This window comes from Orycteropus afer, unplaced genomic scaffold (genome assembly GCF_000298275.1).
Source record: "Orycteropus afer afer isolate SDZICR_OR568_19922 unplaced genomic scaffold, OryAfe1.0 scaffold00014, whole genome shotgun sequence".
Classification (NCBI taxonomy): domain Eukaryota; kingdom Metazoa; phylum Chordata; class Mammalia; order Tubulidentata; family Orycteropodidae; genus Orycteropus; species Orycteropus afer.
This window is the reverse complement of record NW_006921601.1, coordinates 5,732,483-5,750,513: the sequence shown is the minus strand read 5'-3', so window position 1 is coordinate 5,750,513 and position 18,031 is coordinate 5,732,483. Positions and strand designations below refer to the sequence as shown.

The 18,031-nt window shown below is 44.6% G+C and overlaps 1 protein-coding gene across 1 annotated transcript in view; it reads left to right on the top strand.

The window, feature by feature from the left end:
- The window catches only part of DENND5A (DENN domain containing 5A), a 105,076-nt gene extending 87,736 nt beyond the window's left edge, over positions 1 to 17,340 (top strand). The window contains exons 13-24 of the mRNA XM_007954994.2: positions 1,452 to 1,604; positions 2,758 to 2,842; positions 5,267 to 5,351; positions 5,855 to 5,983; positions 11,637 to 11,758; positions 12,879 to 13,024; positions 13,584 to 13,702; positions 14,056 to 14,237; positions 14,828 to 14,910; positions 15,463 to 15,586; positions 16,173 to 16,341; positions 17,157 to 17,340. Of these exons, the coding sequence (XP_007953185.2) occupies positions 1,452 to 1,604; positions 2,758 to 2,842; positions 5,267 to 5,351; positions 5,855 to 5,983; positions 11,637 to 11,758; positions 12,879 to 13,024; positions 13,584 to 13,702; positions 14,056 to 14,237; positions 14,828 to 14,910; positions 15,463 to 15,586; positions 16,173 to 16,341; positions 17,157 to 17,340 (1,581 nt within the window). The remainder of the gene's footprint in view (positions 1 to 1,451; positions 1,605 to 2,757; positions 2,843 to 5,266; positions 5,352 to 5,854; positions 5,984 to 11,636; positions 11,759 to 12,878; positions 13,025 to 13,583; positions 13,703 to 14,055; positions 14,238 to 14,827; positions 14,911 to 15,462; positions 15,587 to 16,172; positions 16,342 to 17,156) is intronic.
- Positions 17,341 to 18,031: the final 691 nt, after the last annotated feature.

The window sequence follows — 18,031 nt, the reverse complement described above, 5'->3', positions numbered from 1 at the left end:
TTCTGGGTCTGTATCCTGCTCCCTTGTTTCTACCACTTTATCTTGCTTTTTTGTGTGCACTGTGATGGTCTCTTGTCTCTGAGACATTGTGACGTAGTATTTAGATCTCTGTTAACTGTTTGTGAAGAGTATTATGGGTGAGTCAGGCTCTTCTTGGTGGTCGTTTATCGTTGGCCAGTCGGTGAAGGAAGTGGTGGCTCTCAGTAAGTGGAGCTGCTGGAGGTATGGGTATGGTTGTGTTGTATGGGCATGGTTGCTGTCTCCCACTCAGACAAAAACAATAATTGAAAAACCATCAGAAAAGTAAAAGCAAACAGACAAAAAACACACTGCATAAACACACAGGAATAATCACCATAAAAGGGAATAAGAAAGGAAAAGAAAAGAAAAAAGCTTCGCAATATCTGGGAAGAGGGCAATTAGAGAAAAAAGGTAGAGTAGGAGAATAATGAAGGGAAAAATGCAAAAAGAAAAATAAGGTACAGGATTAACCATGAGAAAGAAAAAAATTGGAACCAGGAACAGGGAAGAGAGAAAAAAACTGAAAACTAGAACCTGGGGATGGAAGAATAAAATCAAGGCAGGGCGAGGCAGGGCGAGGCAGGGCTTCCAGGCTTCGTCTGAGCACACAGACTGGGATGGAATTTGTGCTGGCCTAGAAGGTAGGTGGGAGTGAGGGATACCCGCACCAAGAGGATCTAGGTTCTGAGTAACAAGTGGAATACTGCACCTTTCCAGTCATTGGAGTCTGAAATGTCCTTGTGGTTCCTGGTAAGTAGAGCCTATTCTTAAGTCCCTGGAATCTGGGAGAATGCTGTCTCTTTAAATATCCAAAATGGTCGAACCATTTGTAAACATTCAAAATGGCTGCAAATTCCAAACAGGCAAAAGTCCACAGCTCAGCCCACCTTCCTCTTCACTACTTCCCCTTTTATTTACCAGCCTCCAATGCAGTCCTCCTTGCAGTCCCTGGCTAGCAGGCTGATTTTTAGGTTAATTCTTAGGTCCTAACACCACTTGGCAACATCCAGGCTATCTGTGCCATCAGGATCACTGACAGACCGCAGTTCCATATGTCTCCTTTTTTGGTGTTTTCATGCAAATTCTTCTACTAGTTGGAGTTTAGTCCACTTTTATATCCTTCCCTTCAAAGCTTAGGGCTCCAGGATTATCTTCTGTATCTATGTTAATTTGTTCCCTTTTCTTTGTTGAAGAGGGTCTGTACAGGCTTTCTGCCTATTCTACCATCTAACCGGAACCCTTAACCAATTTTTTAAAATATGCACTCTACCATAAACCTGACTCATATGATAGAGAAGAAATATATTCTGTTCCCTGGGGCTTATTCATCTTGTCCCTCCTGGCTTGGCATATGTGCTGCCACATTCTTTCAAGGTGCATGTGATCCTGATCACTGTGATTTTTTAATCCTATCGACTGATTCTTTGTAGACGAAGAGGATGCTAGTGGAGAAAATGGGTCGAGAAGCTGTGGAGCTAGGGCATGGAGAGGTGAACATCACAGGAGTGGAAGAAAACACCTTGATCGCTAGCCTCTGTGATCTCCTGGAAAGGATCTGGAGTCATGGGTTACAGGTGAAACAGGTAATGAATGTCTAATGTCTGGCCTCTTCCTGCCAAGCAAACACTCATCTTGTTTTTGCTTACTATTGTTGTTAGTTGCTGTTGAGTTGGCCCCTGACTCGTGGCAACCCCATGTATGACAGAACTAAATGCTGTGCAGTCCTGTGCCATCTCCATGATCAATTACACATCTGACCATTGTAATCCATGGGTTTTCGTTGGGTAATTTTCAGAAGTAGAATTTTCTTTCTCATACATTTCTGTCTCCAAACTGCTGAACTCTGTTCAGCTTCATAACAACACTCAAGCCTCCACTAACAGACGAGTGGTGGCTATGTATGAGGTGCATTGATTCAGAATTGAACCTGGATCTCCTGCATGGGAGGAGAAATTCTACCACCAAACCTCCAATGTCTTCATTTTCCTTGACTAGCCTTTTCATACTTGGTTTGATCAGTTGGTTGGCTTTGAAGAATGATATACAGTACTTGTGGAGTGAGACTTGAAATAGCTAAATATTGTTCAGATTTGTGCCCTGGCAAAACGACAAATTACTACATGTTTCAAATAGTTTAAGCTGCCACTGTTAGATTTCCAATTGTTAGGTTCTATATATTGACTGTAGTGTATCTCAGGCTTCCAGTTAAGTACCAGCCTACCTTCTTTTTTCATCTATATTTCAATAGGAAATCCTCAGCATAGTGATGGTTTATGCTCCCTAGCCTCCTCTAAGGGCAGAAATGCTCTTAAATATTTTAGGAAATTCAGGAGCTATCATAGAATCTCTTAGACCAGTATAGCCTCTTTGTGTAAATGCCATCATGCTCTGCCCCAGGCGTCCTTCAACCACCAGACCATTTAGGGGTTGACAGATTATTTGCTTTTTTCTTTTTTATCTCCTGGTCTTTTCTCAGGCTCTCTTTGACTGTCTCTTTCCTGTTCCCAGTAGAGGACCATTTCCTTTGTCCTCTTCCTTCTTTATTTTCCTCCGAGGTTTTAGTAAGAGAATATATTAGTATACAGTGCTTCTGGGAGTACATTGAGACAAGCAATAGTATAGGTACTTTAGCAAAAGTCCATATCTAGGTGTCAAATTATTCCTGACTTAATTCACTGGATGCCTTGGCCTCTGAAATCTAAACTGATAGATATTCTTCCTTTGCATTGGTTCTAGGGGAAATCAGCCTTGTGGTCCCACCTGTTACATTATCAGGATAACCGGCAGAGAAAACTCACATCAGGAAGCCTTAGTACCTCAGGTAAGATAGTCTCTGCACCTTTGGAGAGAACTCCCTGAACCTACTTTTCCATCTGTCATAGTGATCTTCTGAAGCAGACTGTTCCAGGTCAATAAAGCCTTTACTCTAGGATGTTTTCTGTTGTAAATATTAAGCCACTAGGCTCTCTGAACCATAGAGCATGTGCAAGTCATGGAGTTTGCTTTCATTATGTGTTTTTGTACCCTTTTGATCAATGAGATAGAAGATTTGTATCAGCAAGAGACTAGTCTTAGAATGAATTTGGGTTTAACTGTGGTACAGGTATCCTGTGTTTGGAGCAAGCCATTTTCAATGTCTTTTGTTTTATTTCTCTGATAAGGATATTGAAATCTATATTATCACTCACTCACTGCCATCAAGTCGGATCCAACTCAGAGTGACCCCTACTTGGGTTTTTGAGGCAGTATCACTATGGACGTAGATTGCCCGATATTCCTTCTGAGGAGTGGCTGGTGAGTTTGAACTGCCAACCTTCTGGTCAGCAGTCAAATGCCTTAGGCACTACACCACCAGAGCTCCCATATCATCACTCAAGAGGGCCTTTCTGTCAGTGCCCTATGTTGGAATTCTTTAAGGTCAAGACCTGGTGTAAGGATCTGTTACCCTCCTTTCTATTTATAGTTTAATAAAAATGTTAGCATTGGCAGGGATTCCAGAGATAATCTAGCCCAGCTCCCTTATTTTACAAGAGGAAACATGTCCAGAGAGGAATTGAATTTATTCAAGATCACACAGTCAATTAATGAATGAGGCTAGATTAGGAGACAGGCCTCCTATCTCCTGGTCTGACGTTCTTTATATCATCCTTACTTGTTCCTCCTCTCATTTCTTTTCTTCTTGGTAGCAGTTGGCCTTCACATGCCAACCTTCATTCTCCCTTTTTTGACAGGATGTTCTTACCCAAATGATAAAGGTGAGTTTAAATGTGGTGAAAAGGTAGGCATGAACTCAGTATTGTCTTTGCTCTTATACTGTTTGACCTCATCTAGCACTGAATGTGGGGAGAAGAGTTGGCTGAAAAATAGCTCTTAAGTAAATAATAGATTATTTAATAGGGATAATAACTCCTTAAATAAGTAGCCTTCTGTTCTGGTTACCTGGTGCCGCTCTGACAAGAATATACCACAAATGGGATGGCCTTAGCAAACGAGTTTATTCTTACAGTTTGGAGGCTTTAAGTCCAAGTTCAAAGTGTCAGGCACTAGGGGCTGGGTGAAAGCCCTTCAGCCTTGGGCTTCAGCTCTGCCTCCAGCTCCCGGCCCACTGAAGCTAGAGGCTTTTCTTCACTCAAACAGCTGCTGGCTGCTGAGGCTGCTAAGTCCATGGTTGACAAATAAAAAGGCACAGTCCTGATATTACCAAAACATGGCAGGCCATTATTTAAGTCCATTGTAAGTCCCAAGGTCAGCAGAGCACGGCAGGCTGCTGAACAACAGCATGGCTACATGCAGGGTCCAAGCGTGCCATAAGCTGGAGACTATCCCAAGGCTTCTCCTTATATATAGGCGGCAGACTACATCCCAAAGGCAGCTGCACAGCTGCTTGTGGTAGATCCCACCATGGAGTTGATTGCCAGTCTCATCATGGGGAATAACTACCACCAGCTGCCCAGCCACTCAATCAGGCCAGCCAAGTTGACATACAAATTTAACTTCCACACCTTCTGAGGAGTTTTCTTTGTCTACTTTCTGGATGTTGGAGAGAAGTCTTCTCAGGAAGGTTGAGTGTTATTGTTAGCCAAAAATTCCCAATAGCTAGGTGTTGAAAATGCTTCTATTGTAAGTGTTGAGCCAGACATGGAAGTATAAAGATGTGTCTTCTCCTAGAGGCCCTAAGTATTGTGGGAATATTCTTTAGCCATTTCCTTGGCTCTTTTGGAGTCCATTTCGAGGCCACTGCAGGGCATAAGTATAACTCCAAGCAGAAACACACTGCTTCTGTGGATTGTGGTAAGAGCACACTGGATTAAGAGCCAGGAGACCCATGTTCTAGTTCTGACTGGCACTTAGTGACCTGGGCAAAGTAGCCAATCCCTCTGAACTTCACTTTCCTCCTGTTAAGATGAGAAATTGTGATACCTTCCCTTGTCTATCTTATAGGTTGTTAGAGAATTAAATGAGATAATATGTGTACAAGTATAACGTTTGATATTTCTTAATTACTTAGTAAATAATTATGAGATTGTTGATCAAAGTGTTTCCTAAGTAACCAACTGTTTTTTTTTGTTTTTTTTTTTGTTTGTTTTGTTTTGTTTTGTTTTGATCTTAGTGCCCTATCCCCAGATATTGCAAGTTTTTTTTTTTTTTTTTTTTTTTGTAGACATTTCTGATTTGAGATAAAGAAGGATAGTCAGCCATTTGGATATTCAGATCTCTTTGGACATGATTAACTTTTTTGTTCTAGGAATATTTCTTGATTCAGAACGGAGGAAATCTGATGCCAGCTCAGTCATGTCTCCCTTGAGGATCTCACTCATTCAAGATATGAGGTCAGGCTGGGCTCATACATAATAAGCCACTAAAATCCTGTTTTCACTTGCTGCTTAAGTGACTGCTTTAAATAGTGATCTGGCTGGCTACATCATCAGCTGACCAGAAAGTCCTCTTCATTGATTTTGTTTGCTTCATGATGTATTTGTAGTGTTGTATAAGCAGTTGGGTTTCCTGACATGTTTGGAGAATTATACCAGGGTGAAGGAGCTTAGGAGAGGGTCTCAAGGCCTTGGGGCCCTGAGGTTATCCTAGCTTTTTTAGGGCAGTTTTATCTTTTTAATCCTCTAATTGTGGTGAGAAGCTATATGGCAAAGCTATGTGGATGCCCAGAAATTGGAGAATAAGAAAGATGTGGACTTTTCCATGATGGGCTGATCCTCACGATGGGTCCTCACGATGGGCTGCCTGACCAGGCCTTTTTTGGCTTTAAGGTGAGACATTGTCACTGAGTTCATCTCCTACCCCAACTTTCACTTCCCTTTTCTTGTTCCCCCTTCAGGCACATCCAGAACATTGGGGAAATCAAGACTGATGTGGGAAAGGCCAGAGCATGGGTACGACTATCCATGGAAAAAAAGTTACTTTCCAGACACCTGAAGCAGCTTCTCTCAGATCATGAGCTCACCAAGTAAGGCTACTTACCCTGGAGTAAAGCCAGCCTCCCAAGAATGGTGGGGAGAGTTGGAAATCCCTGTGTGTAAATGGAGAGTATTGGATATGTCATTACTGCTGTATTCAGTTAAATTCAGGTTGTATATGAAAATTTTGCATATTTCCTCTTTTTCCTCCTTAACCATAGAAGAATATTTCCACTATATCTGTTCTTTCTGTCATCTCAATCTGTATGCCAATAAATAGCTTTCTTAAATAGGAAATGGGAAGGATGGGTTTCTTACTAGGTACCTCAAAGTTGGGACTTTCCTCTCCTTCCTACACTCAGATGACTTATATACTTCTTGGGCATAGTGCATTTCTCAGTCTCTTTCCTGTCGTGGGGAAGAAAGGACAGAGAATTAAAAGGAAACCTTCTGAGATATCCCCTTATCTCTTTAGTTCTCTGCTGAGCCAAGGACCCGCTCCAGTCAACTGATACCTTGCCCTTCCTCTCTGGTCTCTGCATCAATCCCCCTAGAGTTATAAAGTGGCTTTCAGATAACCTCCTAGGCCTTCTCCCTCCACACCTTCTACCCAGAAAGAGGCAGGTGAGAGATTCTAAGGCTTTCAGATTCCCAGGAACTGCTACTCCCTTCTCTTAATTTCATATCCTGCCAAAGGGGCAGGGAGGCCACAACTTCTGACCTCCTCTAACCCCACAAGAGGAAGACAGAATCACCATCAGTAGCCCAAGGCCTATTCCTGCAAGGCAAAACATGCCACCTCCCTCCAGCCTTGACACCAACCGTTCCTCCTGCACCCGCTACCTCTCTGCTGGGTTTGATAATTCTCTCCCAGCAGTACGTGTCTCCTGGCATCTCTTTCTCAGCAGCACGTCTTTCACAGTCAGCAGTCAGAGAGACGACTTCTGCCTCTGGGAGGTCTCCTTTTGAGCCTGGCTGAGTGGCCAAACTAACTAATCATAACATCAGAATTCTAAGCACCTGAGAGAGAGCGTACTTCCCAGAACATTGCTTTGTGCCACTCTCAACAGAAATACTGCGGGTGGATAACTTTAACAATGAGGAGCTCCTCAGTTGCTCATGGCAAATTCCACCGTGGAGTTTACAGAGACTTATGGCTAGAAGTACTTGACTGCTAACCAGAAGGCTGGTGGTTCAAACCCACCAGCCACTCCTCAGAAGGAAGGTTGGGCAATCCTACTTCCATAGCGATACTGCCTCGGAAACCCAAGGAGGGGTCGCTATGAGTCGGGGCCAACTAGACGGCACATAACAACAACAACAACAACATGGCTAGAAAAGCCATATAAGGTAATTTACACTGCAGGTCACCCCTTGGCTTTTCTAGCCATTATCCCTTTTATAATTAGCATCCCCTTCACCATCTGTTTAAGAATAACCACACCCATGAAAGTGTGTAAGCTAGCCACTTCATGCCTCTATCTTCCCCCATTTTAAATAGTCAATTTCTAATTTGCCCATCTCTATCAAACCAGTACTGTGAGGAGACAAGCATATTTTCTCTGGAGAATCTTCTGCTTGGAAACTTTGGGTATCTGCATCCATAAACAAGCAAAGTCCAGTCCAGTGCAAGCCATCAAATTGCAGCAACTTAATACCAGCTAGTGTCAAACATCTTCCTCTTCATTTGGTTGGGTTCTGGTCAGCTCAGCCCTAGCCATCCCAGCTAGGTCATGGGTACCAGCTTCCAAGTTTGGGAGTCACACTCTTCACTTCAGACCAGCCAGCACCTTCTCTCACATCCCCAGTCCTCAGGGACTATTTTAATGCCCGTAGGCTCACAACTTCTTGCATTTCAGACCAGCCAGCTCTTCTTCTCATCCTTAGCCTCCATGGGCTAGATTAAAGAGTACCAAACTCAGCCCGTTTCTTCCTTGCTGCACTTCCCCATTTCCACTCAGGTGGACCCAGGTGGTCACAAGCAAGCAGCGTACAAGCCTACTGCTCACTGGCTTCCTTTAACTTTCAGTTCTGGAAGGGGTTTCTCTCATGGACCATGACTTTCCTGCCTTGAGGCACCCAAGCCTAACCACTTGCTCAAAATTAAAAAGGCCAGTCAATTTTTTTTTTTTTTTTCCTGTAGGTCCTGTCTTTAAATGCAGATCTTCTGTTCTCTCAGTAGTTCTGGTGGGGGCTCAGGTTTCCTACCTCAATCTCTAATACTCTACACACAGGGCTTAAAACAAAAGCCTGTGTTTCTTCTGGGCAAATTCTATTTCCCCTTTTTAACATATCCAATCTAATATTAGCTGAAGGCAGACTTACACGCTCTCTGTTATCCACACCCCATAATCATTTCTAATGTACAAGTAGGTAAGAGAACATGCAGTAATCATAGTACATTTAGATAAACACATAATCCAAAACACATAATCCTTTTAAAGACATTCCAGGTTTGTCTCTTCACCTTGAGTACCTTCTCATTCTATGTAAATGGCCTTGGGCCTTTGGCTGGATGTAACCAAAAGCCCTAGCCTCTGTATCAATTACCTCTTTTAATGGGTAACACCAACCAAAGTAACCATCTAGGAATCCAGAGTTTCACTTCCAAGGCCCGCCCTTTTTCTACAAAATTCCATGCTTCTATGAGTCTGGAGCCACTGCAATGAAGTCCACTGCTTCTGACACCAACTGCCAAAGGGGCAAGGAGGCCACAACTTCTGACCTCCTCTGACCCCACAAGAGGAAGACAGAATCAACATCAGTAGCCCAAGGCCTATTCCTGCAAGGCCAGACATGCCACCTCCCTCCAGCCCTGACACCAACAGTTCCTGCTGCAGTACCCACTACTTCTCTCCTGGGTTCGATAATTCACTGCAGTGGCCACACAGAACTCACAGATCATGGGGTTTATTAGGGAAGCACAATTCAAGTTCAGGAACAATGCTCAATCTCAGCAGTGCGTGTCTCTCGGTATCTCTTTTTCAGCAGCACATGTCTCTCAGGAGCATGTTTCTCTCATTAGCACATCTTTTGCAGCCAGCAGTCAGAGAGACTTCTTCTGCCTCTAGGAGGTCTCCTTTTGAGCCTGGCTGAGTGACCAGACTAACTAATCATAACATCAGAATTCTAAGCACCTGAGAGAGAGCGAACTTCCCAGAACATTGCTTTGTGCAACACTCAACAGAAATACTGTGGGTGGATAACTTTAACAATCAGGAGCTCCTCAGTTGCTCACAACAAATACCACCACGGAGTTTACAAAGACTTAAGGCTAGAAAAGCCATACCAGGTAATTTACACTGCACATCCCCTGCATTCTTTTGAACACAGAACTACTAGGGAGGAAGAGGAGAAGGCATTTGTCCCTCTTCTCTCTTTCTCAACTACCATGGTTCTGTCTTTTCCTACTACAATATGTTTGTCTCTTTCTTTATTGGCAAGCCTCATTGGCACCCCCCACCAGGGTTTCCTCAGGCATCTTTTCAAGGTATCTTTTATTTTATGGCTTCCTGGTGAATGAAAGGCAGAAGAGTAGACCTTAGGAAAATTTTGTATATGCCAATTGATTAAACCTTGACTACTGTGCAATGAGTAAAACTGTGTAGTTCCCATTAAACTTTGTATGGCTGCCATGACCCTGTACTATTCTGTTCCCTTTCTCCTCTTACTCTTTCTAGGATGTTGACATCCACAGTCCTCAATTCTCTGTATATACGTACTTTCTTGCTTTCTCACTTGCACTCTCTCATTCTCACTTGGTGATGTCATCCATTCTCATGACTTATGTCACCTCTAAGCAGATGACTCCCACACCTATATAGTTCTAGCTCTGAAGTTTCTTCTGAGTTTCAATCCTGTATTTATTTCCATTCTGATATCTTACCTTTGACTCAGAGGAAACAAAACCAAGCTTTACAGAATTTTCCCAATAACTACCTTTCTTCCAAATTTTTTGTTAATGTTGCCCCTCTTTTCTCTGAACATCCTTCCCCATTCCCTATGTAGGTTCAAAATAGGCACTCAGTTTTGGCTCCTTGCTTTGCTTTACCTCCCACATACACATCTCAAGTCCTTTAGTGTCTGCCCCCACCGACTCTTTAGCATTTTCACTTCTGCTTGCCTTAGTTTAATCCATATCCCATTTTACCCTTCACCTTGTGCTAAATTGTCTGTTTACAAGATTAAGTTTCCTTAAGTTGGTTGTGGCTTTACTTTGTCTTCTAGGGAAAATTGTAGAAACCCGTTACTTGTAGGGAAAATTTAAACTCTTTAGTCTGAATATTTAGGGCCTGTCTTCATTTGCCCCTAGCCTGACTTTTCACTCATTGATAAACAATTACTTCCTTGAACTTTCAACTCCAGCTGTGTTGATTTCCATACCCAGTCCATCTCCTTCTCTACAATACCCATCTCAATTTGTGCTGTCCTTCAGGTCCTTTTGTTCTAGAAAGCCTCCCAGAATCATTGCCACATATGACCCTTTAAATTTCCAGAGGGAGAGAACCTTTCATTTGGCAACTCGTTATGGGCATTTTTTCCACTGTGGCTTTTACCTGACTGACTGTACTTGAGGAGATGTGCTTCCTTCTCTAGCATCTGTGAGCAGTAGGGTTTGGTTGGTGGATTATCTTCTGTTGACCCATAACCCATTGTTGTCAAGTTGATTACAACTCATAGCAATCCTGTTAGGACAGAGTAGAACTACCCCATAGAATTGCCAAGGCTGTAATCTTTATGGAAGTAGACTGCCACATCGTTCTTCCATGGAGTGGCTGGTGGATTTAAACTGCTGACTTTTGGTTAGCAACTGTACATTTAACCACTGCACCACCAGGGTTCCTTTTTATCTGTTGCCTGTACTTTATAAACCTGTGTAGGTGTTGCCCCAAACACACAGATCTGCTCACTCCCATACCTCCCTGGCCATGGTAATTATAGTCTTGGCAACCAGAACAGTTGCCTTCTTTTGTTTCTCTGTGCTAAGGACTTACGCATTTGTCCCCTCTGCTTGGGGAGGATATTATTGCTGTGCAGTTGCAGAGGACCTGGAATGTCAGGCAGAAGAGTTGGTCTTTGATAAGTAGACAGTGGGATGAGGGGTAGGGAGGGAGAAATTTTGAAAGGAGGAGGAGGACATTATCTGGACAGCTCTTCCTCACTTATGACCTGTATCAAAGGCAGGAGCAAAGCCTGCCTTTGTTGTTGCTGAAGCTGTCCTGGGCTCACATTCCCATTCAGAGCAGTGTTCTGACTTAAGAATTTCAGGTCTGCTGAAGATTTGAGGCTAGACTGGTAATGAATGGGAGTCAGGCCTCCTGCCATTGTTATTCTAGCACCATACAGGGGGGTGTGGTAACTCAACTAGAAGTCTGAGAGCACTTGGGCCATCACTGATAGAATTCCATTCTAGCCCTCGGTTTAAGAAAAGAGGTTCCATGACCTCTGACACTTAAACATTATAGTAACATCAACCCTTGGACATAGGCAGTGTTTGAATTTTGTTGTTCCTGCTGTAGCTTAAGCTACTTTCTTCTACTGTTCAGTGAGACAGAGAATCTGGCTTTGTTCCATTATAAAGAGACTTTGAGAAACTTGAGGTTGACATCTTACTATTCTCTTAGCTGTGTCCTTCCAGAACTAATTCTAGCTTCTTTCCCCTCCTTTTGTCTGGGTGACTGATATAATGCCTTCTCTCTACAGAAAGTTGTATAAGCGCTATGCCTTCCTGCGCTGTGATGATGAGAAGGAGCAGTTCCTCTATCACCTGCTCTCTTTCAATGCCGTTGATTACTTTTGCTTTACCAATGTCTTCACAACTATCCGTGAGTATCCCTGTGCTCCCTTCTCGATGCCATTTTTAGTGATTCAGTCTGAGGCCCAACTAATGGTCCCCTTTTTGAAGAAAGATGATCACTTATATTTTCTATTCACCTTTTGCTTCTGTGAGAAGAGAGGTGCATTTGCCCTCTTTCAAGGTAGTTTATTCTCTGAAGTTCTGGTTCTTGTTCTGAACTGGGAGCTCAGTATTTTTGGCTATCCTAGTGCCAGTGTTGTCCTAGGCATTTCTCTGGGAGCCTAAGTTGATGTGAAGTGGGGTGGCAAAGTTCACTGCCCTCCTTGTATACCTGTAAATAAACTTCCTTTTGTCTTGGGCTGAAAGAAACACTCAACATGACAGGCTACAAATCAGGCCACAGTGGAAAGCCGTTCTTCCTAAAGTAACTGAAAGTACTCCGGGTGGCATTGGGAGGTTTGGGTCGAGAGCTTGCTCTGCCATAACTCATTATGTGTCTGTGATCAGAGCCCATTCTTGTTGTGGATCTCAGCCTCCCTATTTCCAAAGTGATTCAGTGTGGTCCAATGCCCTTTCTGTGATGCCAGGATTCTCTAGTGGAGGGTGATTTGCCCCATCACTGGTTGTTTGGCTAGTTACTCAGCAGTTTAGCAGCTTGGACTCTTGTTTCTATCTGACACCCCATCTTCTTAGAGACTAGGGGTGTGGGCTTCAGGAGAAGCAGCATTGGATTGGGATGTAAACTGTTTCCCTCTCTTTGTCTTGGAAAGGGGTTGTAATACCTGTTAAGGTCTCTCCTAAAAATGAGATGATAGATTGAAAGTCCTCTGTAAATGAATTCAATTCAGTGTCCAGAGCTGGTGATATTTTTTAAGGAACTGGTTCATTTAGTCCTGAGCCTGCAGATGGGCTTGGGTTTTTGGTGTTTGGGAGGTATGCATAGGAGGGGTGAATTGGAAGGAGATTAGCTAATATTATCAGGTAGCCAAGAACTTGTTTTGGGCACCTGCTACTCCAGTGCTTATTGGGCTGATGCAGCAGGGTCTGCAATCATGCCAACACACTTGGAGCATGTCAGTGCAGATATGGGAGTGGTTCTTAATCCCCCTCAGTCTCTTTGTGGCTTTTTTTTTTTTTCCCTTGAATAGTGATCCCATACCACATCCTCATTGTACCAAGCAAGAAGCTAGGGGGCTCCATGTTTACTGCCAACCCATGGATTTGCATCTCAGGAGAATTGGGTGAGACACAGATCCTGCAGATTCCCAGGAACATGTTAGAGATGACTTTTGAGGTATGTGTTATCTGGGGGCCACAACTGTAGACTCTGAGATCTGAGTTTGCAACACCTACTTTGGGGAGCTTTCTGTAGCATTTCACAGAGGCCTTACTCTGCACAGTGTTATATATCAGCACAGCTGGTCTCTCCTTAGATGATCAGAGGCAGGAACCAAGGGTTGGCTCTGAGGAAAGAGTAGCCTGCCCTCTCTAAATAGTTGCTGCCTGGAAGGCATTTATTTGTCTGGACTTGTGTACCTCCCTGTCCAAGGTATGTTGAGAAATCCACAAGAGTTCCTTCAGCTGCTAAGCCAGATATTCAGAGACTCCTGCTCCCAAACCCTGTTCTTCCTCTAGGTAGCAGCATCTTCTTTCTTAGCCAAGGGCCAACTCATGAGAGAGATACTGCTGTTCCAGCAGTCTCGGTGGTAGGTGGAGCCATGAGCTCTGCCCTTGAAGGTTCTGAGGGCCAAGGTTACAGAAAACCTGTCAGATCTGTGTCTCTGAGGGTTGCCACTCTTTTTTCCTATTTTCCTGACCTACGCCATCTTCTCTATTTGGCTATTCTACCACAGTGCCAGAACTTGGGGAAGCTCACTACTGTCCAGATTGGCCATGATAACTCTGGACTCTATGCCAAATGGCTGGTGGAGTATGTGATGGTCAGAAATGAAATCACAGGACATACCTACAAGTAAGTGTTCCCTTAGCCATGCCCTAAGAAACGGGCAGGGTACACCATCAGGGGCTGTTTTCAATGCTTAAGTACGTGGAATTCTCAAGTACACCCTTTAGGTTATGATTGGCTGAAGCAGCGTCCTATCTGGCTGTGCCTCATGTACCTGAAAAGAAATAGAAGGAGGGTTTTCTGAGCAAAGACGTATGATGTTGTTGGGTCACCCATGGCACTCAGGTGACTTCTCTGATGACACCCACTGGGATTGGCTGATCAGGACCTTGAGGAGATTCCCCACCCTGATTTCAGAGTCTTAAGGGAAAGACACTGAAGAGGCTAACAGCTCTGACAGGCCATTGACTTACCTTTAGGTTCCCATGTGGCCGGTGGTTGGGGAAGGGCATGGACGACGGGAGCCTGGAGCGGGTCCTGGTTGGGGAGCTGCTCACATCCCAGCCTGAGGTGGACGAGAGACCATGCCGGACCCCGCCACTACAGCAGTCTCCCAGCGTCATCCGGAGGCTTGTTACCATCTCACCCAACAACAAGCCCAGTAAGTGGGAAGAGGGGCTGGGCCCTATGCCACACAGCCTAGGTAATGGGCAGCTTTCTCAGCCCTGATAAGGGAGCCCAGATCCCAGTCTGGTGCCACGGAACCACCTCTGCTGACAAAGCAGCTGCAGGCATTTGTCACTGTCCTCTCATGAGTTAGTAGGGGTGTTGGACATCCTCCCTAGAGGCATGGAAGGACAGGAGAGAGCTCATGAATCCTGGCCTGGGTGCTCTGTACTGTTTGTGTGTAATGCTAGAGAGGAGAGTCATCTATTTTCTTCCCTCCTCCTAAGTTCCTGGGTTTCATGGCCTAGACTTACCTTCTTTTGGTTGCCAGAAATTCTAAGGTAAAACAGAAAATAAAATTTATCAGCATCTCTTGGAGGTAGAACTCTAAGGTATTGGCTTTTGCTTTTTTCCCCAAGACTTTGAGGAGCCCTAACTCAGCCAAGCTGGGTGGGCAAGAGCCACTGTTTCCCAGGGTCTAAGCTTCTTCTATGGGCTTTCCTATTTCCTTAGTCTCCTGCTCAGCCAGCTGAGTAGTGTTAGCCTCTGAGATCGGTTAGGGATGTTTGCTTGATTTTCATGTAGAGCTGAACACTGGGCAGATCCAGGAGTCCATCGGGGAGGCAGTCAATGGCATTGTGAAGCACTTTCATAAGCCTGAGAAAGAGGTGAGTTCCTCCTGCCCTTTGGTTCAGGGCCTTACATTGTGTAAAAGGGGATAATCTTGTTTTTTCAGTTATCTTGTGCTCTTTCAGGTCCATGTGCTATGGACAGTACAGTCTTGTAAAGTGTGAGCCTCAGTTAGAGATTAAGCAGATTCCTTCCTCTGTGGTCTTCTGCCTCATGTTGCCCTGTTTCCCCTCTGTACTTAAGACCCAATGGAGTCCCTAAGCCCCTAGTGAACAGTGTCTATTCCTCTCCTTCTCTGGATTCACCTGGGTCCTCTTGAATAATGGCCACACTGGCTTTGTCCTCCTGGTGGGGAATCTCCTTGTGTGTGACCAGGCCCATCATCTATTCATTCATATATTCAACAACCATTCACTGAGAGTCTGTTCTGAGCCAGACACTGTGCCAGGTGCTGGAGGGAACAGACAAGGTCTCTGCCTTTCTTCTGCTGCCCTCCCAGCTCTGGGCTATGGGGTTGGGGATGGGGATGCTGTGGTGGGAGGACAGCTCTGTTGTCAGGTGAGCCTGGCATTCTTCCCTGTTTCCTTTAGCGAGGCAGCCTGACGCTGTTGCTCTGTGGAGAGTGTGGACTTGTCTCAGCCCTGGAACAGGCTTTCCAGCATGGATTTAAATCACCCCGGCTCTTCAAAAATGTCTTCATTTGGGATTTCCTGGGTGAGTTGGGCTAGGGTGTGAAACACATGAAGAGACGTAGCTGGATTCATAGCATGGGTGCTAACCACTGGCCTTGGCCTCTGTGATGAAGAACCCGAATCACGTGACTCTCAAATCAGATGTATTGTTTATGTGCTCTAGCTTTTCTTGAAGGGAATTAAGAGCTTTTTAAAAATGATTCTTTTCTCTTAAAAAGATTCTTTTTAGGTATCTTATTATGTGGTGACATTGGCTTGGTCCTGAGTCCTCATGCATTCTCTTTATAGATCCAAAAGGCCAATTGATAGCATTGGAACCCAGGCCCAGTTTTGCACCCACTTTGAGAATTTTCCTGCTTCCTTTCAGAGATTTTTTCCCCCCCAGACTAGGGAAAGGCTATCTTTATATCCAGGGCCACATAAATTAAAAAATGAGGACAGGGAACTTAAAGATCATTTTGAAATGTGACCAGTGATTATCAGAATACTCCTGTTAATTCTCCTTAAGTTACTTTCATGGATTTGGAGAGGTCCATGGCAAGTGGCCTGCAAGGCAGTCAGAGATAGGTTGGGTCAAGAACCTTTGTCACTTCTTTTCTTCTTCATAGAAAAAGCACAAACCTATTATGAGACACTTGAGCAGAATGAAGTCGTCCCTGAGGAAAACTGGCATACAAGGGCCCGGAACTTCTGCCGGTTTGTCACTGCAATCAACAATACTCCCCGGAACATTGGCAAGGACGGCAAATTTCAGATGCTGGTGTGCTTGGGAGCCAGGTACTGCAGCCAGCCCTTGAGCTGGTGCTCGAGGCCTAGTGTGGCACAAAAGCTGGGGAAGGGCTACTGACCAGGCACTGCTGAGCAGATGGAGCCTTGGAGGACTTCTGGATGCCCTTCATTCCTTTGTGTACCCTGTATACATGTGGGGACCTTTGGGAACGGGGAGGACAGTGTATGTGTAACTCAGGGAGGAGAAACCACATTTCTGTGGGAAAGATTAAAACCTCTCTAGGAAAATTCAAAGCACAAAGTAATCTTGTCATTCCTTCAGTACGCATTTGAATATGCTAGGCCTTATGGAAGGTGAAGAGAACATTTAGGAGTTCACTTGTTTCTCATTAGTATAAAGTTGTCAGGAAGATTAAATCTCTTAAAACAGTACCTGGCACATACTAAGTTCTGTGTGAGTATTAGGTATTACCATTATTCCTGGTGGTGGTCCCTATAGGGAAGAGTCATCCCTGGGACATGGTAAGATGAAGGGGGTGGTACTGATGAGCCTGGTGTCTGGGTTGGTGGTGGGGTTATCTAGGGAAGAGGAGAAGCAGCCTAGAGGCAGGTGACAGGGCTGATTGGGATCAGTTTAACCTGGAGTCTGCGGCTGGGCAGCTTCCAGTGAAAGCTATTTAAAACCATGTAGGGCCTCTTTGCTAAAATCTGTTGAGGAAGGAAGGGAGGCTCTGGGGAGCTACCAGCTTCTTCAGCTTCAGACTTATTTCATGGAGTATTAGAGCAGGTTTTCCCCTTGGCCTTGCCCTAACCACCTTTTTCCCCTTGCCTTTCTGACCCTCTGACCGATCCCGTTCTGCCAGAGACCACCTTCTACATCACTGGATTGCCCTGCTGGCCGACTGCCCCATCACCTCACACATGTATGAGGACGTGGCACTCATCAAAGACCACACGCTTGTCAATTCCTTGATCCGCGTGCTGCAGACATTGCAGGAGTTCAACATCACGCTGGAGACATCCCTTGTCAAGGGCATTGACATCTGACCTGTCAGCACCAGCTAGCAGCAGGACCAAGAAGGACTCCCACCCTGTAGCCCTGCCCCTTCTTTCCAAAGGGACTTAATGAGAGTTGTGCAGGAGACAGAGAGGAGATGTACACTCACTGTAAAAAGAAAACTAGAGGATTTTTGGAATAAATAATCTATTTTAGAGTTTATTTGCTGATTTGCTTTTTACACACTTTCATGTGAAAGAATGCTAGGAAGAGGGAGACGAGGTTGGTGCCGCTTATTTTGAAGCTGGTGCCCTCCCTCGCCATGGCCGCGTGATTGGGAGCCTGCGGCCTCCCTGGACTGAGCCTGTGGCGCCACGTGCGGGGCAGTTCTGCTTCCTCGTCCCGTTGTGTTAATGAGGCCATTCCACATTGTTTTTAAACTAATGTTTTCTATATTAACATTGTTAGGGATATTTGGCTTTCATGGGCCATACACAGGTGTGCTGAGCAGGAAGCTCCAAGCTCCAATCAGATTGTTAGTAGTGCCTCTGTCGAGCACTGAGGAGTCAGTCCCTCATCTTCTTTTTCTTTTTTTTTTTTTTTGGTCAGTATTATTTGGGAAGGAGACATGCCAGAACATGTTATTGTGCAGAAATTGGGTTTCCTCTTGGCACACAGTTGCACAGAAATAGTCATGAGCATGATTTAACAGTTTTTTTAAAAAAATTTATTTATTTAACC